At 37.7% G+C, this 25,263-nt stretch overlaps 1 protein-coding gene and 1 long non-coding RNA gene across 7 annotated transcripts; one reads left to right on the forward strand and one right to left on the reverse strand.

Moving 5' to 3' along the window:
* Window positions 1–295: 295 nt before the first annotated feature.
* Window positions 296–20,163, reverse strand: toy (twin of eyeless). Of its 6 annotated transcripts, none has more exons than XM_008193906.3 (10): window positions 20,023–20,163; window positions 17,428–17,567; window positions 14,699–14,942; window positions 14,387–14,579; window positions 7,806–8,025; window positions 5,812–5,961; window positions 5,372–5,442; window positions 4,069–4,256; window positions 3,119–3,333; window positions 296–967 (listed from the first exon to the last, which is right to left on the reverse strand). In XM_008193906.3, the coding sequence occupies exons 2-10, from the start codon at window positions 17,438–17,440 to the stop codon at window positions 867–869; spliced, it is 1,395 nt and encodes a 464-aa protein (XP_008192128.1). In that variant the 5' UTR covers window positions 17,441–17,567; window positions 20,023–20,163; the 3' UTR covers window positions 296–866. The 6 variants fall into 6 exon arrangements, with proteins under 6 accessions (XP_008192128.1, XP_008192130.1, XP_008192129.1 ...); XM_008193908.3 differs by having other exon boundaries at window positions 297–967; window positions 5,360–5,442; window positions 14,699–14,924; XM_008193907.3 differs by having other exon boundaries at window positions 297–967; window positions 5,360–5,442; window positions 14,699–14,927.
* A 53-nt stretch (window positions 20,164–20,216) lies between these two features.
* On the forward strand, window positions 20,217–21,047 carry LOC107397837 (uncharacterized). Its single transcript, XR_001574856.2, has 2 exons — window positions 20,217–20,601; window positions 20,658–21,047. It is a non-coding gene; the product is annotated as an uncharacterized LOC107397837 (long non-coding RNA).
* The last annotated feature ends 4,216 nt before the right edge of the window (window positions 21,048–25,263 follow it).

Raw genomic sequence — 25,263 nt, forward strand, 5'->3', positions numbered from 1 at the left:
AGATATACCGTTTTTACTACCTTTTATTGGCTTAATTCTTTTATAAATAATTATATTAAACCCTCAACAACAAATTTTTAAGATTTTTTTATTTGTTTCTTTTTATTTTCATTTTGTTGTGCATGTAATTTTTATTTTATTTTTTTTATAGCAACTCTATATTTTTTTGACAAAGACTACAAGTGTTATCTAAATGAAGTTAATTTTTTTTCGAAAAAAAAACGTGTCATTCACAAAAAAATTACCTGCTTTTGAAATTGTGTACGGGGTCGGAGGAGGAAGAAAGAAAACAGTATATTTAGTGGATTTATTCGTTTATTAATTCCACTAACGCGCTATGGTTTTTACACATCTAAACAGCGAATCTAATCTACATAAAACTTGAATTGTATAATTTAATCACAGCAACAATAATTTACACGACATTGAATAATACTTGTTTGAATGATATCACTATACACTATTATAAAAAAGATGTGATTATAAGCATTGCCGATGTTGTTCATTTTAGGAACTAAAAAACTGCCTAAAAGTCGTAGAGTTTTTGTGTCAACACAGTCCATAACATCTAATTACAACCATGTCTTAAAATTATCATAATACATACAATTATTGCTATAAAATCGTGGCTATTGCAAAAAAAGTGGATACCGTCCGTCCGGTCTGTTTCTGTACACTATTCACAAGTACCCTGCAGTCCGTTGTTGGATCGCGAGATGGCGCTCTTAGGAGGACTCCTCGGTGGCGGCGGCGGCGGCGGCGATGCCCGGCGGCGTGATGGGCGCCTGCAGAGTGGGTGGCGGCGGCGGTGGCGGGTTATCCTGGTGCACGAGAATACTCGGCGCCGGAAACCCGAAAAGTTGAGATCACTGAATCCGCGGCCAGTAGTTGGAGGCGAGGTTGGTGGAGAGGTCTGGCGTCTGACTGGGGATCTGCACCGGCACGGAGACGCCGGCCGATATTACGCCTGGAAAAACGTGTGCAATTGTACGACGTGGTCTCGAGAGAGAAGACGGCAAACGAAGCTTGCAACCAGAACAACGCGTCTCCACCCTCGCTTTAGTTCGCACATTATTGAGCGTTCGCCGAGCCGAGAATTCGAAACCACCCCGACGCCACTTTAAACTGATCACGGACAATGAAATTTACGGCAAAGGGAAAACGGCGAAACGACTGAGAGTTGATAAACGAATGCGGAGCGATTTAGACATTTTTATAATTAAACGGCCGCTAAATGAAAAATGCTGCTTTTTCCAATATCAACAACAATAAAATGCTCATTCCTGATCACTTGTTTTATTTATTTCACCTCAAACACACTGAACCATCCGATCATGAATTATTTACTCAGACCCAATTTTCGATCTCAGCTTGCAACAAAGTTTATTTGTTTTTGGGCAAATCCAAGTCCAGTTCATGGCCTAGTTCAAAATACTCGTATTATTTAATACATCAAGGCATTCACTCTGATTAAACTGCTTCTGGCCGCCGTTTGCTCAGGTTCAGCCCAACTGAGGTCTTGAATTTCAAAAATGTATGTTGTAATCATCAGTACCTAACTACTATCCTTGTTTAGACCGACAAAATATATATATTTACAATCATTTTAGTAACGATTTTTTTTCAAATAATTTTTTATTGTTTGTCGTAAGCGTAGTTCTGGCTTATTTATTCAGCTCGATTCAAAATAATTTATTACTTTATATTAATTCCGAGTCATTGGTTACCGTTTTTTGTCAGCCAGATGATTATTTCATTAAAGGATTCAAGTCCGAATCTTTTCTCTTATTTATTATTATTACTATTATTATTATTATTATTATTATTATTATTATTATTATTATTATTATTATTATTATTATTATTATTATTATTATTATTATTATTATATTATTATTATTTTTTCTATTTTATATTTTTTCTATTAACTTTCCTACCATTTGCATTCAAATCTTAAGTTTATTTCTTGTTAGATATTTTTGATAACATAAATTTTCGAAACTCGAATGCTATCTATAGGAACTGCCTTTTTGAGTTACGGAAGTTCGACTGTATTAATAAAATTAAAAATATTCTTAAATAAAGTTTTGAGCAACAAATCTTAACATAATCGTTAATTGCTCAATATTACTTTAATTTAAATTTTAAATTTTTACATAATAAATTATTTATTATTATTATTATTATTATTATTATTATTATTATTATTATTATTATTATTATTATTATTGTTATTATTATTTTCTTATTTATTTTCTAATTTTTTATTCAGTTTTGTGATACCAAAGCTTCTTTTCTAAATGATTGCTAAATGTAGCCAGATATTGCTGTTTTGTTATTTTAGTCTCAAGACAAGTTCTGGTTTGTTAATTTAGCTCAGTTCAAAATAAAATAATTTGTAAATTCTTTTTTCATTTCTTACTATATGATAATCGTTTTCCCCAGTTTTCGTCAGCTAGGAGATTATTTCAAGAGATTCAAACTAGAATCTTTTGTGATGTTTATTTCCGAATTATTTACTCAGGTTTCTGATGTATGGAACAAGCTCTATTATACGTTATTCAAAATAATTATTTCGTAGTCAAAACTACTTTTGTGAACGGTTGTTTAATCCTAGTTCAGCTTCATCCTCAGTTTTTCGAAGCCATTTAAACAAAGAAATTTTTTTCTATCAGATCTTTCATTATTCATTAGTAGGTGTTTTGTCGGAATGATAACGTCAGTATTATTCCCAATCATTTATTATTCAAAAATCAATTATAAAACTTGACAATTTTCTGGTCTGTTATTATTTATTCTAAGTTATTGGGACTGATTTTTCCTTGTTCTTTCCATTTTATATTTTATTTATTTGACTTGAATCAGTTGATGAATTTCCTAAGCAATTAATTTGAAGACGTTTCTGCTATTTTCCGCGCATTATTTCGGAGTCTCCCCCGTTTCTTTGCCCATTTTCCACCCCTCATTAGTGTTTCCCTTGGTGCAAAGTTTCGTTCGTCTCAGTCCCCGGTAAAAATGCATAAATATTCATTGCCCGATTTGAAATTGAACGCTCGCGGGCGGCGCGGCTCCGTTTCCAAAGAAAACATCTTTTCGTTGGCGGATTAAAAATACATACCGGTTCCGGTGGAGGCAGGTACTGAAGTCGGTGTGGTGGCCGAAGCGTAAGAGGGATGAGTGGTCGGTTGGGTGTGGGCCACTGCAGGATTGCAAGCCGTAGCCCTCGAGTTGTATGAAGAACTCAAAGAGTGCAACGGATCGTGAAACATGTAAGGATAACCGGTAGCGTCGCGCTGCTGGAGACAACTGCTGCTCAAGCCCCCCGACATCGAACTGCGAACAAAAAAACAAACAACGTTGAAACTATTCGAAACAATGCCTCGGCGCTTATTGGGAATTAGAGCCGTTTGCAGCTAACGACTGGGGTAATTGTGGTGCGGAATTTGAGACATGTTGCGAATTGGACCCGAAGAGGTGCTTAATGAAAAAGCGAGGCGTGGGAGTGACCGCTGCGAATTCTTCAGATTCGGCACAAATTCCGCTAAACTGCCAACACATTCAATTGCTGATACTCTTACGAATCACGATCAGGTTTATTTAAAAATGTTACATAGTTTGAAATGTGTAGTAGCAGAGATTTCCTCCGGGTCGAGCGTCTGAGCTTGAATTAATTAATCATGAAATTGTTTTGTCAGGTCGGAATCTCAATTAATTAGATTTTATTTGCTCAGATCGTGGCCTCATTTCAGGTCGTTAATAGTTTGTCTAGGACGCTGTTGGATTTTTAATGAGATTGGGCCTTGAGTGAGAATGGCTTAAATCCGTCCCTGTTCGAATTTTTCTCTCACAATGCCACCTCGTCAGTCCGCTCGCTATCACTATCAGTTATTCAGCATCAGGCCGCTATCCCGCATAAACAAAGGTGTCTGTCGGAATCCGAGCGACGTGACATGCTTGCAGCGGTCACGTCATGTCAGCGGCCCGCCAGAGGATTAGTCTGTCGTCCAGGACAGCCGGAATCCTCCAGTTAGCCTCCTCAGCGGGGCACAAAAACCAGCTACCGCTCACCTGTAGGTGTCCGCCATGGTGGCGATGGGCTGCGGGATGGACGAGTACATGGAGTTGAAGCCGGAGTTGATGGGCAGACGCCCGGCGGAGGATGGGGGGCTCACGGCGCCCACTTGGTCCACGGCTCGGCGCTGGTTGCGCAGCTTTTCCTCGCGACGCCATTTCGCGCGACGGTTGCTGAACCAGACCTGCAAAAGGAATTAGGCGTGAGCTTTCTGCCGGGGATTGCGAATACGACGTTTATATGCACTGCGAAGATGAAAAATGACGATTGGAGATGTGATAAATGGACGTGGCGAGGCGATGACGTGGACAATATTGCGGGGGCTTAGGACCAAGGGCTTGATTCTGTAATTGCGCCCAGTTTAAGAGCGAAATAAATTCGGGCGATTGCCAAATGCTTCAACTTGTTTGCTTCCGGCTCGGCCAGCTTGTTGCTCCCGTTGGTGCCTCCAAGTTTGGGGATGTATGTATTAGAAAAGTTGTGCGAATCGGCGCTCAGAATGATTAAGTCAGGCGATAAACAAGCCTTTTTGACACGTGAGCTTTCGATTGGTGTTTTGATCGCATCGGCGGTAAAATATGTGTTGTCGATCGTTGCGGATTTGGTGTAACGTTGTGCAAAAATAGTCGCGTAAACACCACATCCGATTCAGGTTTGGCACTCGGCGGTGATCAATACCGGAGTCCAACGAAGCTTGAAAACATGCGTCAACACCGGCGTGCGTCGGGAGAGCCCACTATTTACATGCAATGATAAATATTATGATGGGAAAGATTAGAGGGCCCTTGGAGCACTTAAACGTCATATTGAAAGCGAAGCACATTATTAAATGGTATATGTGCTCGGTTATTTGCCCGGAGTCTTATCTCCGGCCCTCAAAAGCGACCAAATAAGGGCAATGTGCAAATAGGAATTTTGCGTCGCGAATCAAAAGATTCTCCACAAAAGTACGTAATCATTTCATGTTTCTAAACTCGCTGCTGTGTTTATATTCACATAAAAGGCACGTTTTACAGCTTTCAGTTGATGAAAAGCTGCCTGTAATTTAGATAAAGTATCCATGCGAGTTGCGCCATTTTACGGCGAGCTTTTCATTCACTCACCGACGTTACTTATCCAAATTGCAACGCTTTTCTGTGCTCTGTGTTTGGATGGTGTGTATAGAAAGGACGATGTTACGATGCGAACTTTGATTTCGCCGCCACAGCACACAGATGTATACATTTAATTAACGCACGCTCTTACCTAAACTAAGTTCCTACGGATTTTTGCAAAAAAAATTGTTACCTGGATACGTGCCTCAGGTAATCCAATTTTCTCGGCAAGACGCTCCCTCGCGAACACGTCGGGGTAGTGAGTACGCTCGAATTCTGAAACAAAACAACCACACCAATCAGATCACACGTTTACAGAAACTCACGCAGGATTCACACGTTTAACAACACTACTACAAAAATTTAATTGAATCGCAAATCATCTCACCAAATTTCAACCAACACAAAAGGGACAAGCCCGAACGATTATAATCTTTTTCTGAGCTGATCAAGCCAATTTTATGATGAATTGCTGACGTTGTGTGATAAATTTTTAAAAGTTTATCTTTGTAACGTTTGATTATTTCCTTCTGAATTATTCCAAATTAATCAAAAAAATTGTATTTTTTTGTTTTTTTTTTTTCTTCAAACCAAGTGGGCTACCTGTTGGAGCGAAATTTCTTGTGTTTGAATGTGGCAGCGTACCTTTCTCCAGACTATCGATCTGTTCGTTGGTGAAGGACGTCCTGTTCCTCTGGAGCTTCCTCTTGAGCCTGAGCCTCAGTTGCGAGTCCTCGTCGCCCGAAGAGTTGTGCTCTGAATTTCCATCGGAGGTGTTTTCGTGCATGGCATCGGCTAGAAATAGGAAAAGATCGTATACGGCGGTCGTAAAATAGTTTGTTTTTTTCAGTTTGTTTTCTTGGTATCGGTGTTATGATTAGAAACATGGCCGCGTTCGCGAAATTGGCCGAAAACGCGTGTGTTGGAACCAGCCGTAGTCTCTCCTTGCATTTCCCACCCTGTGTGCGCGTCCCTATTTACTTCCGCTTCTGTAAACTCCACCCCATTTCATATCCACCCTCGCCATTTCATTCTCCTTGTTTTATTTCATCTTCTGATCCTCGCCCCTCTCCCTCCCTGTTTATGTTTTCAACTGACGAATCTCGCAACGAACCGAATTTGCATAATTTTAGATTTTCGAAGCATTTTTTCGGTTTGGTGTGCTTTTGACCGATGGCGCGATTTCGGACTTAATCAGGTTCTTGTCGGGGATCGTTTCACGCAAGGGTTGCTTCCGGTATGAGAGCGTTTTTTGCGAATTTTAATGGAGACGGGCCTGGCTTGTCGAGTGTTACGATGAAATTTACCGCTAACACAATTACCGGTTTAGATTGGGCAGCAAAAGTTCACTCGCACGGAAGTTATGTTCATTTTGAAACGACCGCCCTCTGCAAAACTAAATTATTTTATCTTTCCTGCCGCACCGAAGATTCTACAAGGGAGAGACATAAAGAACGCGCTCACCTACAAAACGAAATGCGGTTTTATGGCCAGGCGATGAAGGATTTTTCAATTTACAGCGCCGCACAAAACGCGAAACTTATCAAGATTCAACGGCCGGAGAAACAACCATTCTGTCACAATCGCTCACTTCAAAACCAGATTTTTAAATCGCGCATTCTAATCAAAACGCCACCTGAATCATTATCATCCATTTGCAAGTAAACACTGAGATGAAAATTTAAATCATCCACGCAGATTAAAAATACATTTGGAATTAACTTTTCTCAACAACATTTCAATTTTGAGTCAGATGGGCTTAAGGGCATTTATCTAAACTAGTTAAGTACAATAAAATCTGAATTTTTCGTCGCAATTACAATAAGTACATGTGTCTTTATCGATTTGAATCGCTACTCAGGTTAAAACTGAAATAGTTTAATAGTTTAACTAAAAAATTTTTTTGATTTAATGTTTTTTTTGTTATTTAGGTACTTCCTTTTTAAGTTTGAAGCTGAGTTGTAGACGATAATTTCTTCCTTTGTGCTCCAGACTGAGCAAAACTTTGACTAATACAATATTTTGTATAATTTCTGACCAAAAAATAGAAAATAGTTTGCTATTATCGTCAAAATCTAATAAATTATCAAGCCTGAGTCAATACTGAGACGAGGATTTTGAATCATTACTCAGGTTAAAGTTCGCCATGTATTAGTTGGTTTTTTAAAGAAGTTTGAATGAGATTAACACTTTCATTTATGTTGGGGTTTTTTATTATGTGGCATGCAGATGTTTGAATAGTGATTAATGCAACATTTTGCATAATTCCTGAGAAATGCATAGTATTTTTGCGCAGCCCCCGCGTGGGCAAATCCGGATCCTCCCCTCGGCTTTGCCCCGGCATTCGTACGTAATATCCGGTTATAATAATTTAGGATATTAATGAGCGTCCGTGGCGTGTAATTTGCAATGCGCATTGAATTTAATTCGAAATGTTGCCGTGTAAACAGAAAATGCATGTTGTTTGCACATCGAGATAATTTATGAATGAACGGAACGGTTTTTGATTAATTAAATTCGCTTTATTTTAATTGGCCCGTCTATGTTTTCCGACGAAATCACTTTTATGGCCGGCGAAAATAAACACAACTCAAATTACGGTTTTATACAAATACAACAAATTTACTCGGAAAAATCACCTCGTTTCTGGAGGTCGTCCCTGGCAATCTGGGTGGTGAGGGCGGCGGGGGCCGGCGGGAGGCCCAGATGGGGCGCCGTGGGCGTCCCCGGGTACCAAGCCCATCCCGGCGTCTGCCCGTTGAACATCCGCAGCTTGTCGTAGACGCTCTCGTTCTGGGCCGAGGCCTGCTGCTCCTTCTGCGAGGCCAAGTTGCGGAGGACGCGGTTGATGGACGAGACCTGGAATAATTCGAGTGCTGATTTTGTGGGAAAAGTGCGCATGCAAACAATGGGAATGCCAGATGCAATACTGTGCAACTCACGCACTACAAACACCCCTAACTGGCTTATCCCTATCCCGGGATGGATGTTATTATGGGCTATTCTTCGCGGCTAACCAACTGGAAGCACAACACCTCGTCACTGTACGTCAGCGACAGAAGGACTTTCTTAGCGGGATTTACAAGCGGCGGGATTAATTGTTTAATCGGGCTAATGTGCGAGAAAAATGCAACGGCTTAAACAAAGACCCATTTACATACTGCCAGGAGAAGGCGAAAGAAATGCAAATTACGGATCGCAAACGAGAATATGGAAAAGACTGCAAATTGGAATTCGCGCCGCCGTCAGAAATGGACGCTAATTTGACGCAGATCTCGCCGAAAATAAACAAAAACAGCCACGTCGCAGACTTTTTCAGATTTCCATCAGGTGCATAATAAGCTCAATTTTTTGGACGTCATTAGTTTAACTATTCTGATGAATGAAGTGGATTTGAGGAATTGGTGGTTTGTTCGGGTGACTTGGAGTCGAAATGGTGAAAAACGCACAAAGGGTGCTTAAAATAGGCTTCTAAACGCTGCAGTGATTACGCGATATGATCGAACCTTTCTGACCGGAAACGCCGGTCTTCATGGCAGTGCAGCTCTGGTTGCATAATCCGTCGGCATTTTTGTATCAATTAGTTCCAGCAAGTTCCCACTTTGTAAATCGTTGATTTATCGTTTCCTGAGCGCGTTAATCATCGACTCGCGTTGATTAGAAGAGAATCAGTGGGATCTAAGTCGTCGTTGTTGTGCCGTGATGCAGGTCGTGGTGTAATCAGGGCAGGGCGTCTCTTTGATATTGGCCTTGCATCTGGCGTGATCAGTCAAGTGTCCGGGCGTCGGGTTCCGGTGCCGTCTGATAAAATCATCAATTAGTCCGTTCCTGCGCAAACACAATGCCCGGGCGCTCGATTTGAGTTGAAAATCGGCGGTTGGCCAATTAGCCTAATGAAATAAATGTAAATGGTGGCATTGTGCGGCCACATGTCATCGAGTGCACCCCTGGTTTTGACATCTCCAGAAAGCGATATCCGCTGGATTTCGTATCATCCGGTTTGCATCGCAAGAAAGGGAAAAATGCGAGGGCTGGCGAGGGCGCGAGAGGGACGAGTTTTTTTCAATGGGATCAGCTAAGCGTGTTGCACAATTCGTGATCGGTCATATGTGAAATAGCCCGGGATGAGGAGGGACACTGGCTCCTCGGTAATAATGCGAATTTCAAAATGAACTCGAAAGAAATTTATCGTAAAATGTAATTGAATTGCGACGTATTAAATTGTTCAATTTATGAAACCACAGTGATTTCCCTTTCGACAAGCCGCGCGATTCTCCACGGGCACTCCCCGGGGACAATACCTTCTTGATGGTAATAACCGACTAACTCGACGATTTAAATTATAAAACACCACCGAATCAAAAACGACCTTTCACGACTCACCACAATCGAAAATCATTCACACACCAATACACCCCATTTCACAAAGGCGATAATCGCAAATAGACAATAAAATAAAAAACCACCATCATTATTAAACCAGGTACCAATTTTCTTAAATCAAAGGAAAGTTAATTATTTGTCACCCCAAATATTTAAATTAGCTGTAAAGCATTTAATTTTTTATGAAATTATCCCAAACTGGAGTCATTTACTAGAAATATTTATGATTTGAATCATTTTAACGGACACCTCTTCACAACGGACATTTTTGTAGGAACGTAACAAACCTATATTAAAATTTACATCTCCCATTAGCGGACACCTCTCCACAGCGGACAATTAAGGTTTCCCATCGGTGTCCGTTGTTACTGTACATTTCTGATGGTTTTGTCCAGATATATATTCCTCCACTTTAGTATTTATCTATAGGGACAATAAACACCATTTAGCTTCGACTGCGAATATTTTTTATTTCAAATTTTTTGGGTTGAATCGGAGTGGGAAACAAAAACCTGTTTGTATTGAAATGAAGCAAGGGCAGAAAAGTAATAAAGGCGCTTAAAGAGAGTGTTGTTATTGAAAAATCGCATTTTCTGTATTGTTGGAGCCGGAAAACGTAAACATTAGTAATTGTTGCAGACAAATGTGTTTACATAGTTGGCAGTTAGGTAGTAGGGCACGGTTCATTGCACTTTATGTGTTTAGCATCCACCAGAATTTAATAATTGGATAAAATCACACAACATTAATGCATTATCTGTGAATTTTCGTGTGCCGTTAATACTCATCGCGGATAAATTCCATTACTCGGTGGAAATCCATCAATACGAATCGCCATCCTCCGTTAAAAACGCTTACCGAAAACAAAATCAAAGCAAATAAGAAAGAGGGAACCGTCGGTATTTCGGGGTTGGTGTAACCAAGGTAACGGCTGTAACAAGGGCTGGTGAGTGGCGGAACGCCGGATTATAAAAATAGATAGAGATTAGAGAAAATGGAGGCAGCGAGGACGAGATGGTGAAAAATTTTTCGACGCTCCGATTTCTAATCCGACGAAGCACCACAATGTGTAAGAGAATTCGGAATTAGCTGCTACACTTGAAGGTTATCAATGCGTGCATGGGGACCACCGCCACCGGAATTGAAGGGCAGTTTCATCATTGACATAAATAGCTTTGGGGCGAGACTGCCATGATAGGTCAAACAATTCGAGGGCAATCGAACGTGAACAGGAAACTCCACTGTAAGGAGGAAAATGTCTGTAAATAGGGCCGTTTCGACGCTCCACCGCTTTACGACACGACTGCGATCCGACGCGATCGCGCAAATCAATTTCCCACAATTCAACCACGGCAAAAACACAAAAATTTAAAAATTAAAACAATTTTTTTCTCGTTATTGCCATTGCAAATGAAATCCATCCTCAGATAGGTAAAGGATGTTTCTTAGAAAAATTGCCCAGTTGGTGCAGAAGAAGAACAAGGTTCTGGTAACTTAAGGATCAATGTTCTGGTGCTGAAAATTTGAAGTAATGACCTGTTTCTCAAAAATCACCAAAAATAACAATATACTGGCCCTTGTAGTCATAACTTGGTTATCTTAGTTGGTAGTAGAAAAAAAATCCTTTTATGACGCGTTGTCAAAAATTTTGACTCACAGAAGGTAATGGAAACAATTCAAGTGGTTTTAGGGAAGAAAGTCGAATAAAAAAAAAAACTGAAACGAAACAAGTAAAATCAGGATGATGAGAGCAAAATTTGTGGTTCGTTTTTGGACTGTTGCTTAGTGGGAGTGATATTTTTGCAATTGTGGCCTTTTGTTGGAAAGGTTTCGCTTCTGGCTGAGATATCGTTGCGTGTTCGGCGTGTGTGCAAGATGATAAATCTGTTAAAGTGTGGTAATTTGGCGCGTGCGTAGGCCTGCTCATCGATAGTAACTATGATACGCATTGCGTGAAAGCATCAAAAGGGACCAGTCGGAATTGCTGTCAGCGCCTTATATAGATTAAAAAGAGGGATGCGCTCGGACAGGGGGATAGAAAATGGCGGCATTTCCGGTCTGCCATTGGACAGATGGACTCGTTTGTTTTTATGATAAGAGAGACATGGTTCAGGTGGGTCGCCATTACGGCGAAGATGATAGCGTATAATTAAGGGGGACGATCGCATTCCTCGAGTGTCGCCGGAATATGGACGAAACGCACGACCAACATTAATCCTTTAAATGAAATTGCCATAATTGAGGATTAGTGACGTGTACGGGGCGAAATTAAATTAATTGGGAGACGTTTCGGGGTTTATCGATGGACGGGTGGTGATTTTTTACCGGGAAGTGCCGGATTAAGGGTAATGGGATCAAAATAGGGCCGGACACTACTCCAAATTTAACATCGTCGCACTTTATCACAAAAATTAAACAAGGTTTTATTGCGCTCCAGAACTGCTCCGAAAAATTACATGAGCATCTTACGAGTTTTTCTCAGCTGAACAGTTGATTCAGTTTTTTTAAATCGATTCATATCATTCGATTTTGGCATGATCTTGTTAAATAATAAATAATAATTAGAGACAGGGTTTTAGGAAGTTAACGATTGAATTTGTGCTGAAAAACATGCGAAATGTTTGAGTCTGAACACGAACTAATTGCGAGAATTAAACCGATCCACAATTTTTCCATGATTTTTGAACCCAAGTGTAACAGAAAACATGTAATTTTCTTAGAAAACAGTGAAATTCTAGTTGGTTCGGCCGACATTTGCCGAATAATCAAACAACAGTTTTTTGCTCAGTTTTAATCGCCTGATGATTGGCCCGTTCTGCAGTTGGGAGTGCAATCTCCCACCCATATCCAATGACAAACGCTTCAATCGTCTTGCAATTTTTTGCGCACCTGATAAATAAGTAGGAGGTGGTATTTACAATTTTATTGGTCAAATTACTCACTCCCGTCACAGAACGGGATTTCTGCTTGGTTTTTAAAATAATTTGATTATTTATGAAAAAACACACTTTAAAAAATTTATTACACTTAAATTTGGAACCTTGGAAACGTAGGACTACGCTGTTATTTCGGAAAAATTAATAATTACAATTATTTTTTTATTCGAAAACCAAGACCCTTATAAAAAATTGTTTACAATTAAATAATAATTTAAAACTAGAGAATTTCCAACTAGGAAGTAGAAAATTTAAAAACTCAAAAACTGACAAAAATCCTGAGAAACTACAAATTAAGAAACTAAGAACCTAAAAAGCTGAAATATTGATGTAAAATTTAAAAACTGTGTGATTGAAAAAAACACGTATCTTTGAGATTGAAATACTGTAGATGTAAAATTAAATAAATAAAAATAAATAAATAAAAAAATAAATAAATAACTATGTAATTAAAAAAATTCAAGGAAAGCCAAAAAATTGCGAGTCAGGAAAGTTTCCTAATTTTCTCTGTAATAATTTAACTTTTCAGCCAAGTAAGGGCCCCACTTAAGTAGATATGTAAATGATTTAAATCATGTTCTGCGTTGGATTTAAAGTCTTCATTTTGAAGTGACTGGCAAATCAAAATACACAAATTCTAAATCGAAATGCAGATTTTACGTTTGAACAGATAATTCAAACTTCGTTCCAACAGAAAAAAAGCTTTACTTAATACAACATTGTATATCGAAATAAGCAAATTTTTAAATCCGAGTGATTGAAATTCTGAATAAAATTTTATAAAAAACTTAATTTCGCAGATAGATTTTCAACCGATTCAGTTATAGCTAGGTAGGTATAGTGTATAAACCATACACAGGTATTAAAATATTCACTAATCAAAACTTTATGATCCCTGGTGGAGTCATTCAATAATAAACGATGGTTAAATGAAAAAAATACGTACGGACAAAATTTGTCGCTAGTCTCAGTGAGTTAATACTAATTAATTATGTAATTTATATTTTGGATTATAACCAATTGCCGAAAAAATGTGAGAACATTCACTAAAATTTATAAAAAGAGAAAACGTTGATTTTTGTGATTAAGTATTAGGTACATAGCATGCTCACCTTGTAAGTTGCCAATACTCAAAATTTGAGACATGAAATCGAGACATGATTCGAATGAATTAAAAAAAGTGATTTTAGACTTTATTTAGACTGAAACAAAATATAACTCAGTTTTTCTGAATAACCATAATAATGCTCGGCTCAGTCAGCGAAAACCTAAGTCGAGATTTGCGAAGAACAAAAATGAAACAAGTGAAATTTTGAATGGATTTTTTGGGGTTTATAGACAGGTGAATTGGATTTCAACTGATTTCACTGACGCTTTATTGAGGAAACAAGTCCTTAGGACTGCTTTATAATTATTTTTTTGCCGCGCCATTGCAAGCACCAATCTGCAGCTTCTCCCCAAGCACTTGAATTTTTTGGCATATTTGTCGTCATTGTGCGCCTTATTTGTCGGAGTTTATAAGCCGTGCATCTTTTCACATGTCGTCCGTTCAAGAGTCCGGTTCCTCAGCGCTTTGTCCGTCTCCTCGTAGCAATTTCGGCGACAAAAGTGCCTTTCTGTACACAACATAAATCTCGTCAAAGTGACGACACGAACATTTGTCGTCGGCACAATACGCACATGAAACTAAGCTATTACTGTTTCGAGTATCGTTTTGATGAATTCGGCGGGTCTTTTGTGCTCTCTCTACCTGAGATTCCGCCGGCGTTGGGTAAATAGAGCGAGATCTTGTCACTAATAGAGTTTGCACAGCGTTGACATACGCCATGTTACACAAGCAACGAGTGTTTGCCCGGGGGCAAGACTGTGTTTAATGATTTATTAAATAGAGGGGCACTCACGCTGGGGATGTTGTCGTTGTTGCAGACACCTTCGGAGAGGAGTCGGTCGCGGATCTCCCAGGCGAATATCGACGGACACTCGCGCTTGAACTCGGCGATTTTGTTCACCACGGGCTGGGTGGCCACCCTGGGCTTGGAGCCGCCGATGGCACGAGGCTTGATAGACCCGGTCTCGTAGTATCTGGGGAACAAACTTACAAGTCATCTTCTCCCATCTTGGCAAATTTCGAAAAAAGCTCCCGACACTCTCGAGCAACGAGAACTTGCACCAACGCTCAATTCTGGTTGCTTTTCCGGGAAAAGAGCAATTACCTCCCCAGGATCTTGGACACGCATCCGTTGGACACCTGCAGGATCCTGGAGATGTCGCACGGCCGGGCCCCGGAGTGCGCCAGCTCGACTATTTTCTGTCGCGTGGAGTCGGGCAAGGGTCTCCCGTTGACGTACACTCCCCCCAGCTGGTTGATGCCGCTATGTCCCGCCGTCGAGCAGCCGAAGATCGTATTTTGTCCCATGGAAGCGTGATGCATGAGGTCCTCTTCTGGAAAAAGCCCAACTAGAATGGAATTTAATCGCTAATAATCGCTCGATTTTTGCCGCTGCTAATGCATGGATTAGAACGCACTTAGCCGAGGCCATTAGGGCTCCGGCGTCCCGGAGGAATCCGGCGAAAATGGCGGCGCTTTGTTGACTCGGAGTTCGCGACACTCGCGTTCAAATTGCATTAGCCTTAGCATTACATGGCGAATTGAGGACGTACCGAGACGTGAAACGCCCGACGAGGGAAACTCTTTAGCCAAGATGGTGACAGAAGGGCGAACAAGGCCAGACACGAATTAACTGATTCGAATTTCAAGCGTTTTACACGAAATATCGACAGTGTGGGAAAGTGGTATTTTTAAAATTTAAACATTTCACCATTTGTGGATTATGATTTAATTGTTACCGAAATACAAACTTTTCTCTCGTTAATAAACAGTTTTTTATTTACTGGAAAAATGTTTTTTATTTTCATCCCTACCCTACATATTTATTTTAATCTTATTTACGTTAAGTTCGTCACGTTTTCTCATTTTAGGCGGAAAAATCCTGTTTCTTACTTTGAATGTTCAGTTATTTCTATTTTTCTAGTTTTAATTTCAAAAGGCTCCGAAGAAAGTCTTAGTTTTTACTATTAAGAATTCGAGTATTCGATTCTAAGTAACTATTTCAATTTTTGTGTACCTATTTTTATTCTCAACTCAAACACCATTAATTGTTGTAAAACGTTATGGTGTGCAAAGAAAACGTTGCTACGATATAGAGCTAGTTAATTTATTTTGATTTTTTTGAGCTCTACTATAATAAAATAATAAATTCACACTGTAATTATATTTAAAAATACATGTTTTCACCTGTTTTGAGTTGGTAATTCATTGGTTCGCTATAAGTGTAATTTAAAAAAAGGTTTTTTTTATATAGGTATCTGTTGTGAAAAAAATAGGAATTCTTTTTCAAGCAGTAATATATTAGGTATGTCAATTATAAAGTTGCGCAAATATTGCTTTATCCGAATATTTATAATTTCTGAGATATAGTTTTGGTCGGCGAATAAATTTGGCACCAACAAAAATTTTAAACAAGTCTAATCTCTAAGCTTAGTTCTTCAAAATCTACTACAGTGAGTTTAAATTAGCAGACACAGAAATTCAAGTTTTGGCAAAAAAAACTACAAAAATGTAAAATTTTTCCATCGATTTTTTGGCAAAAATACCACGGAATTTCATTTCCTCAAATCACCGCCTATTAGCTATGTAAATGTTGTTGGGAAAAAGTACTCAAAAGATGCAAACTTAGTTGAGATTGCGTTTTTTGACGAATTTTTAGACGCTCAAGTGGAGTTGCAACCTCTAGATATAGCTATCTCAAAAAGTAAAAGTTCGTATTGTAGCAACGTTTTCTTTGTACAACATTAAATTGTTAATATAATTACTCCAAACCAAGACTACAAAGAGACTGTAGTCTTTCAGACAAACCGATCAGTATCGTAAATATTTATTGTGGGGGTTGCTTATCTTAAACACCGTTATCTATTGTAAAACTTAATGGTGTACAAAGAAAACACTGCTACAATATAAGCATCTTGATTTATTTTGATTTTTTGAGCTCTACTATCATAAAATATTAAATTCTCACTGTAATTATATTTAAAAATTCACGCTTGTTATCAATCCCGACTTATTTCTCAAAATTTGGCGAATAGTTCGTTATAAACAAAAAATTGTATCACATTTAGAAGGCAATTGAAGTTTGTTATATCCGGAAGTTCGTTATAACTGGACTCCACTGTATACGCATTGTTGTATTTCATTTTTGACAGACTGTTTTAAAAATTTTACGAGCTGAAAAGCATAAATATTTGTTTTCATTTAAAGTAAAAGTATTCCTTTTGTTGATGGAACAGTTTTTCATTTGTTAGGATAATGCTGCTGTTTTTTGTTTTTGTATTCAGATTAATGTACATATTTGATTTAGAGTAAGTTCGTGTCGTTTGAACGTTTCAGGTGTTTTTAAATTGAAGAAACGTGAAAAAGTCAATTTCACTTCACTTTTTTTGCATTAATTTCAAGAGCTTCCAACGAGAAAGAGCAAATCGACCACTCAGAAGATGAGATTTATCATTTGCACCAACTTTTGGTTAAAATTTTGAGTTGTTTATAGGGTACCATATGTGGGTAGGTTTTTGTAAAGAACGATCTTTGGAGATTGTTAAATATTTATTCTACCAAAAAATTACACGAAGTTTTGTCTATTTGTGGTATTTTTGTGTGCAAAATCGCGCGGGTGATCGGTGGTGAATGCAGTCGCGGCCCCCGTCCGGGATTTGCAAGTCTATGACGCGTCCTGTATATTAACTCGATCATTACAAGAGCGGGACGAAGTCGAAAAAACCTCGAGTTAATTGCAGCTTGATTAAAGACCGCAACGAGGGCTCGCTGCCGCCGCGCCGCAATCGAAGGGGGAGCACACACGCGTTCACATAATTGCAAAAATCGACCCACCTTTATGGGGCATCTTCCACAAAGCCTCAGCACACGTCGAATCCCTCAGCGAAAGCGTCTTTGAGATGAGTGGAGAAAACCCGCCCGGAGTCGGGACGGGTCCGGAGGTCGCTCCCAGGATGCACCTCGCTTACAAGCACCTGCCAAAAGACAAAATCTATCGATTCGTTTCGTTACTTCGATTCAATAAAGGTTACGACGAAGGTTAACATCTCTTTCGAGTGATGGATGAACGTGAGTAGCACAACTTTGTGACATGGTGTGGCTATTGTTCGCGACGGGGGGCTGCTTACCACCGCACTTAAATTAAGACAAATTCGGCGGTGGAGGACGACTGTTGCTGATTGCGGACACACAAACGTGACGAAGCGACTGATCAAAGGGCTTGCCCGCCAACGGACGCAAAACATTCAAAAAATACCAAGCAAAAATTGAGTACGACTGTGGCTATGTGCTTCTATTACAAAAAAATTAAGAAATGCCTGTTTGAAGAGTCGTTTTAAACACCAATGATTTGGAAAATATTTGATATGACACCTTGAAACAGGTTTGTGGGGAAAACATTCTTGTATCGTGTTTATATTTAGCTCACATTGCAACTGATTAAGTATTCTACTCTAATTTACTCGGCTTTAGACAAATATGATTTTGGAATTTTTTCGTTTAAAAACCAGCCGAATTTCGCCCCTAAAATCGGTATGAAAGTGTTTTTTCTTCCAACTCTATTATTATTCTTCGTCAAGTAAAACAAACTTCTCTAACTTTTTCTCAGAACTCCAGTATTTAAGTTTTAATGGCTATTTTGTTGAAAAAATATAGTTCTCGATAAATAATTCTAGAATAAAGTCTAAGATGACCAACCGTCCTAACAGCCAGGATAGGTTTAGGTTTTACAGTTGTGTCCTGTTTTATGTTGGTGTCCTGATACGTCCCGATTTTGATACAGACAGACCCGAGTGTCTTGGTATTAAGATTTTTAAGTTGCCACGAAAACATTTCTGATTTATTGACTTTTTTCTCGAATAAAAATTTTCGGAAATTTTTGAAAAAAAAACATGTTAACTAAACAAAAAATAAAATGTCCAAAGTTTTGGAATAACGAGAAAACCGTTCATTTTTCGTCGATTTCTTGATACTTTCTTCGTCCCGAATAAGCCCAGATTTTTTAGGAGTTGAGTTAAACACAACTCACAACAAACAAAATAATTTTTAGTGTGTTTTGGGTAGATTTTAGCGATGACAAAAATACCAAAATATGTTTCATGCCAAGATTTTACACTCTGTATTATTGTTATTATTTAATGTCTTGAAATTGGTTATTTTAGAATTAATTGATCTTTCATCATTTCAAAAAATTTGAAAAAAAAAGTTTAGGAAAAATAAAAAACTCAAAGCCGAATTTAAAACCATTTACGGAGAATAATTTTGTAGCCTAACAGAAACACCACTCTTAGGTATTGATTTTTTTTAATTTAGAAAATTGAATTTGTTTAAACTTTATTTGTTGGCCTTTTAGATGTTTAATTTTGTTAATGGAATGTTTGCTATCACTCAGTTATAAATTGACCAAAATCCATTAAAAGATCTCTTGAAATGTTTACACTTTTTTCATTCTAAATTAGAACAAAGATTAAAACTAATCTAGATCAAGCCATAAAGCCTTGCGAATGACGATGTTCTGTTGTTGTTTTAAATTATTAAAATTTTATTCATGAGTGTGTGAACAACTAGCTTTAGACAATAGTAAGCCAAAACACTGGAATTATATCTTCCATAGATTTGAAAAAATAGACACAGTTTCCTGATTTGGATCGTACTCACTCGTGCAATTATTAATTTTTTAAATACCTGTTAGCCTTTTAATTTTTGAGTTTTGTTCATTTGGCTAATTGAATATTTGCTATCGAACACATTTCCAAAAAAAATTTTTTTGTTCGATACTTGATTTATTTGTTTTATTATCGTGTTTATTGTCATTTATTTATTCTTTTCAACTTTCTCGTATTCAGCTTACTCAAAGTTAAAAAAAAATACATACTCGTGAAGATCAGTTACTGTAAACAAGGATTAAGTGTAATAAATCTGCAACATTTTTCACCAACAAATGGAATTAGACAAATCTTTGCTGCCAACTTCACAATCAATCGATCGTCGGATAAGATAATCCCCAACGATGAATTAAAAAGTTTGTGGAGCATTTAACTTCTTTTTCAAAGTTTTACAGTTTTTTTAGTCATTTTGTGTTCAATTTTCCCAAAACTGGTATACCGGGTGTGTACAAAATTAAACCTCCAGAAGTTCAAAAAAGTTTTTCTTTTCACTTTTGATTTCAATCGTCAGCACTACATGTCCACTTAAAAATCGTTAAACTCGTTAACTTTGCTCGTTATTAGACTCTTGAGCTTCGTTTGTGGCGGCGGCTCCTTTCAATCCTCGCGTTTTCGAGCCTCCAACCTTTGACTCGCTACAAATAGTCAAAGACCGCGTCTTTCTGCATCTAAACCGTCGGCATTAGCAAACCTCCCTTTGATCCTTCCCTTCGTTAGCCGCAAACGCATACACGCTAGCTCGGCGAGTGCCCTCGACAGCCCTTACCTTATCGTCAAATACCTCGACATGTCACCGTTCACTCACTCTTCGCTACACTCGCGTTTCTGGTCACGTGTTCGAACCGCCGCGCTTGAAGCCTCTAAACGTCAGCGTGCGAGGGCGAAGACTGGCTTCACCCGTTCAAGGATGAGTTGATCTGCGTGCCGGGGGCGTGGCCCGAGGCCCCGCCCCGGGGAGGGGGCGATCTTCGGTTTCTTCGGCGATTTCTTCGATATCGCCCGGAAACAATCGCTATCGATCGCGGATCGCGCGATTGGCGAGCGGTTAAGACGCGGTTCGGTTCGGTTAAAAGGTGGCGTCGGTGCGGGGGGCGGGGCGGAGGTGAGACGGGCCACACCTGATTGGCGGAAGGCCGGACGCCATTGTTTCCGGTTGGGGGCGCGGCGGCGCGAAGCGAGAGACGCTCGCCCGCTGGAGGACATTAGCGTCGCGACGTCGACGACTCCAAGACGCTCCGAGCGATTCGGCAAAGAACAAGTCGGTGTTCATTAAGTTTTTCGCCCGAGGTACGGCAGTGCGAGACAGGTGAGAGGTGGAGTGCGGAGGGGAGGTGCAGACAGAGATGTAATGTATTTTTAGAAAAATTTGCGTTTTAATTGAGGTGACGATTGATTTTTTAGGAGAGGGAGCTTTACGAGACTGAAAGCTCGATTGAGTGTGGCTTTGAATCGATTTGCAGGACCTGAAACGATCACTGGAGGGTGTGCTTATCATTAACTTTGTTTTCAGGAGTTTTCACTCAATTTTTCAGGCTAGTAACTGTTCAACCCAAATGTTATAGGTAATTAAACTCCAAACACGTTACAATTTTTTTATTCAAGTAGACATTTCTAAGACATTTTATCTACATACTTAGAATCAAAAATGCAGGTTTGAGTTTAAATTACATATTTTTATTTTTTTTTAAACGTAACGTTTAGCAATGTAATTTTTAAACTTAACTTTGGTTAAGCTGTACACTAATTTGTTCTTATAATAATTCTTGTAACAATAAATACATTTTGGTGTAACTTTTTTATTTTCTTATGCAGACACTCTTATGTTCCATAAGTGACATTTTTTAAAGTAGAATTAAAATCTGTTTTGTAGCTCTTGTAACTTTGGCAGGATTTATAAATTTATTCTTAGGAATTTTATTAAAAATTTGGCAGTTTCGGTTTTAAAGTCATCAAAAGACTACAATTCAAATTTTCAAACAGTTTACAAGCAATGTAGACTTGTTAAACATACTCTAATTTTTTGCAGGATTTTTCGTAAAATAATTTTTAAACGTCTTTTTTCATTAAATTTTTTGTACAAGGAGTTTATTTTTGCTCAAATTCAACATTATTTAGTATTAAACATGGATCAGAATAAACTTTCAGGTTTGTTAACTGTAAGGGTTGCAGATGAAAGTGGTAGATAAGTTTGCAGAAATAAACGTAAGGAAAGAATAATTTTTGCTTTTAACTCTTCGTTAGTGTTTAGTGTGAAGGGGTATGACATACACCATTTTTTCTTTGATTTAAAAATATTTAAAGATTTTATTATTTACAATAATAAAAATTTTGTATTTTATGTTGTTTAAAACATTTACCAAACACGCGAAGTTGACAACACGTAGAATTATGTAGACAACATGGGAAAGAAACGAGTAACAAATAAATAGAGTTTCTAATATATAATAATATATAATAATATTAAAAAAATTAAAAAAAAAAATAATAAGTTACTTGAACCAAACACCAAACACGCGAAGTTGACAACACGTAGAATTATGTAGACAACATGGGAAAGAAACGAGTAACAAATAAATAGAGTTTCTAATATATAATAATATACAATAATATTAAAAAAATTAAAAATAAAAAAATAATAAGTTACTTGAAACAAAATCTGATATCATTTTCATGTATACCTAGCTTAACTTGTTTTATGATTATCACCATGCGAAAGTTAGTCCGATACTTTACTAAGTGGATGAATTTACCTATTACCTCAAAAAAATTAAAAATAAGTTGCAAAGGTCAAATACTACAAATATTATTCAAAAATGTAAAAAGTACATTCCTACCAACATTCAAAAATCAATAAAAAAATTCAGGTTTTTTGATAAAAAAATACAAACAAAACATTGTAAGAGCATAAAGATAAAAACATCAAAAACAAAAACAAAAAAATGTAATCATTTGAATCAAGAACAATTTTCAATCAAATTCAGTTGATAGGGTAATTTACTTAATAATGTCTTTGCCGAAAGTACTGAACATCCGCGACAATCAGTGGCGGCGTTAAAAAATAGTAAGCAAATGAATTTTTTGGAGTAGGTTTGTCATACGCCACCACACTAATGAAGGGTTAAAATGATTTTTTTAACGGCAAAGTTAGTGTAACAGTATTATTTTGACATGAAATAGACTCTCTTGAACAACAAAAATTAATTCTGGCCCCACAAAAAAATTCTCTGAATCCGTCTCTGGCCCTGGATTCTATACTTTTACACATAAAAGTAGTGAAACTATTCGAAAGGACAGAAGTGCATTAAAAATCCATAAAAGTAAAAATTTTAGCAAAAAAACAGAGCCATAATTTTTTTCACTGAGCTTCTAACATGTCTTGGAAGAAAAACAAAAAAAAAACAGATATAGGTATAACACATTAAAATTTATAATTATATTAGTGGAGTAAAATTTGAGCCATTTTTAACTTTACTTTGCGTCTGTATTTTTTGGATTATGGTAATTTTTTTGAGTTGGTTTAAAAGTATAAATAAAAATTAGGTCTCATGTGGCCACACATGTCCCCGAAGCTCCTTTCGCATCTCGCCGTCCGCATTCCAAGCCGACAACCCTTCCATAATTAAATTCATAAGCGCTTTCTTGTTAGTACATCATCGTCTTTTTTGCCTGCGATGACATCTCCGAACTGTCCGAGCCAAAGACACGAGACAAGGGACCACCAAACATAGTTTTTTTCCCCGAAAACTTCAACAAACCGCTTGTTGTTCTTCTCTTCTCCTTAAATTGTAATCGATAAGTTTATTTGTTGTCGTCGGTGGGCTAAACTTTATCGTGTTATTAGTTGCGTAATCAAGAATTAGCCACGTACTGAGAGGGCGACACCCCTATACACGGCTCCCTGCTATTTACATTATTTGTAACGATTCAATTTCTATTGCTTTGATGAATGAGGGTGTTTTTATCCCATACTTGTAGCTTACAAGGGGCATAAATGCAGTTATAATAATTGCATTAATTTATTGCTGGGCGATACAGGCATCGAGATTAAAGTTAGTTTGATAACAGGATATTGTATTAATTTATCGTTTCGTAATTGGAGAGGTTTGGAAGTAAGACGCAAGGAATCCGAGTCTTGAAAACTAGTCTAATTAAAATAAAAATTTCAATAGCTGGAAGTTGAGTGGCGTCTCAAGTTTTAACTATGTATAAAACAAGAAAACAACCTCGTCCAATAATTGAATAAAATGTGAAATTTTCCAGCGTGGAGCTCCCTTCTGTCGCTTAATAACTGGAAGCATTTGGCAGACGTTAAATTAGGGTAAACACTCGAGAATCGTCCGGAAATAGTAAATTTGCGTCCGGTCTTATTTATCCGTCGAGTGAGATTCCCATGCGGCAGCTAACAAACAAACTATCCCCGAGATATATAAGTGCTCGTATAAGTCCTCGATAAGCTTCAGCAATCTTTTTAAATCCTGAAGCCGCAATATTGGCGCGGCTCAATACCTGGCTCCGTGTAATCTTTATAATGTAAAATCCTCGTCCTTTCTTTGCCTCACTAAAGTTTCATCCTTCTACACCGATATTTCTAAACCTCAAAGACGCCGACGATTATTTAGTTCATAAGCCATCGGGAGATGCTTTTTTCGATGTTTATCGATTCTTTACCGGGGCTATTATGCGGCACCCACATGAGCTCAGGGGCGAAGAAAAAAATTACAAACGGGAGAAATCTCAACCGGGATTAACACCAGGAGGCCGCTTAACCGGTGGGAAAGTCGAGGTGGGCAGAAGGATTAGAAAGCTTCAAAATATATTCTCTGTATTTTCTTTCAATATTTTCCATTCCAAACAATAAAAACTCAAAAGGACAAGACTTGTTTTAATTACCATCCTCAAAATACCTATTTGACAAAAAAAGCAACAAATAGGTAAACAAAGCTTTTTTTAAAACACGGTAGGTTTACAAGAGAGTCGAATAGAAAATAGAATCCTGTGAAAGCTCCATCAGGGAAAAGCTTCTATAGAAGTGGAAATTTCTTCGAAATCTTGTAACTACCAGCTTTAGCATTTCTTCGGACTGTTTCGGAAGTGGATGGACTCTTTTTTATGGGGTAAAATTTGCCACCACCAAAACTGCAAATCCAGATAGATCTTCTTTTTAAAATATTTCTATTCGTATTATTTTACATAAGATCAATGTTTTTTCTTTATTTCTTGAAATTCTGGCCTTTTTTCCTTATTAATTTTTTTCTGTAGCTTCTTTTTCTTTTCTTATTTTTTTCTTCAACTGTCTTCATTTCAGAAGCTTTTAGGATTGATTGCAATTGTTTTCTTAAATTCATTTATTGATTATTCTTCACTGATATATTTTTTTTGTTTTTCTCTGAGATCGACTCTGACATCTTCCTATTGAATTTAATGAGAGGTATTTTAACGATTCTGAATTTTACTTTGTGGCCAAATTCGATATTTCCGGACTTTCAGTCAAAGCCATAAACAGATTTGCTTTAAAATGTTAATAGTTAATAGCTAATAGGGCAGTACCTATTTTTTTATTTGTAAAAATTTTGTATACAATGCATTACAAAAATGTAATCATAATAGTCTTCAGATATATCTGCTAATTGTTAATTACTTCAGTCCAAAAATTTTGTTTTCCTTTAGACATCTTAAAAGCTTTTCTAGTTTCTAAACAAAAATTGACTAAAATGAATTATTTCCTTCTAAACCGGTGCATAAATCGTTCTTTTGAGTTAGAATAAGGCTTTTTTCATTTGTGCTATAAAAGTTTTCTTGTCTACAAATCGGCCACCTTTCAAAAAGTATTCGCTTCTTAAGCAAGAAATTGTCCAAGATTAATCATTTTTATCCAAACTGGTGCTAGACGAATGTTAATAATAATAATAATGATAATAATAATAATAATAATAATAAATCGGTGCACAAATCGTTGTCCTGAGCCAGAACAAAGCTTTTTTCGTTTGTTCTATAAGAGTTGACTTGT

This window comes from Tribolium castaneum, chromosome 9 (assembly GCF_031307605.1).
Source record: "Tribolium castaneum strain GA2 chromosome 9, icTriCast1.1, whole genome shotgun sequence".
In the NCBI taxonomy this organism is placed as follows: domain Eukaryota; kingdom Metazoa; phylum Arthropoda; class Insecta; order Coleoptera; family Tenebrionidae; genus Tribolium; species Tribolium castaneum.

What these genes read in the sequence shown, in the direction of transcription:
- toy (XM_008193904.3), bottom strand. An exon ending in TACCTGAGGCACGTATCCAG is followed by an intron (nt 4,257 to 5,359) that starts GTAACAATTTTT and finishes TTCCTTTTGCAG; the next exon opens with GTCTGGTTCAGCAACCGTCG. An exon ending in ACCATGGCGGACACCTACAG is followed by an intron (nt 3,334 to 4,068) that starts GTGAGCGGTAGC and finishes TTTTGTTCGCAG; the next exon opens with TTCGATGTCGGGGGGCTTGA.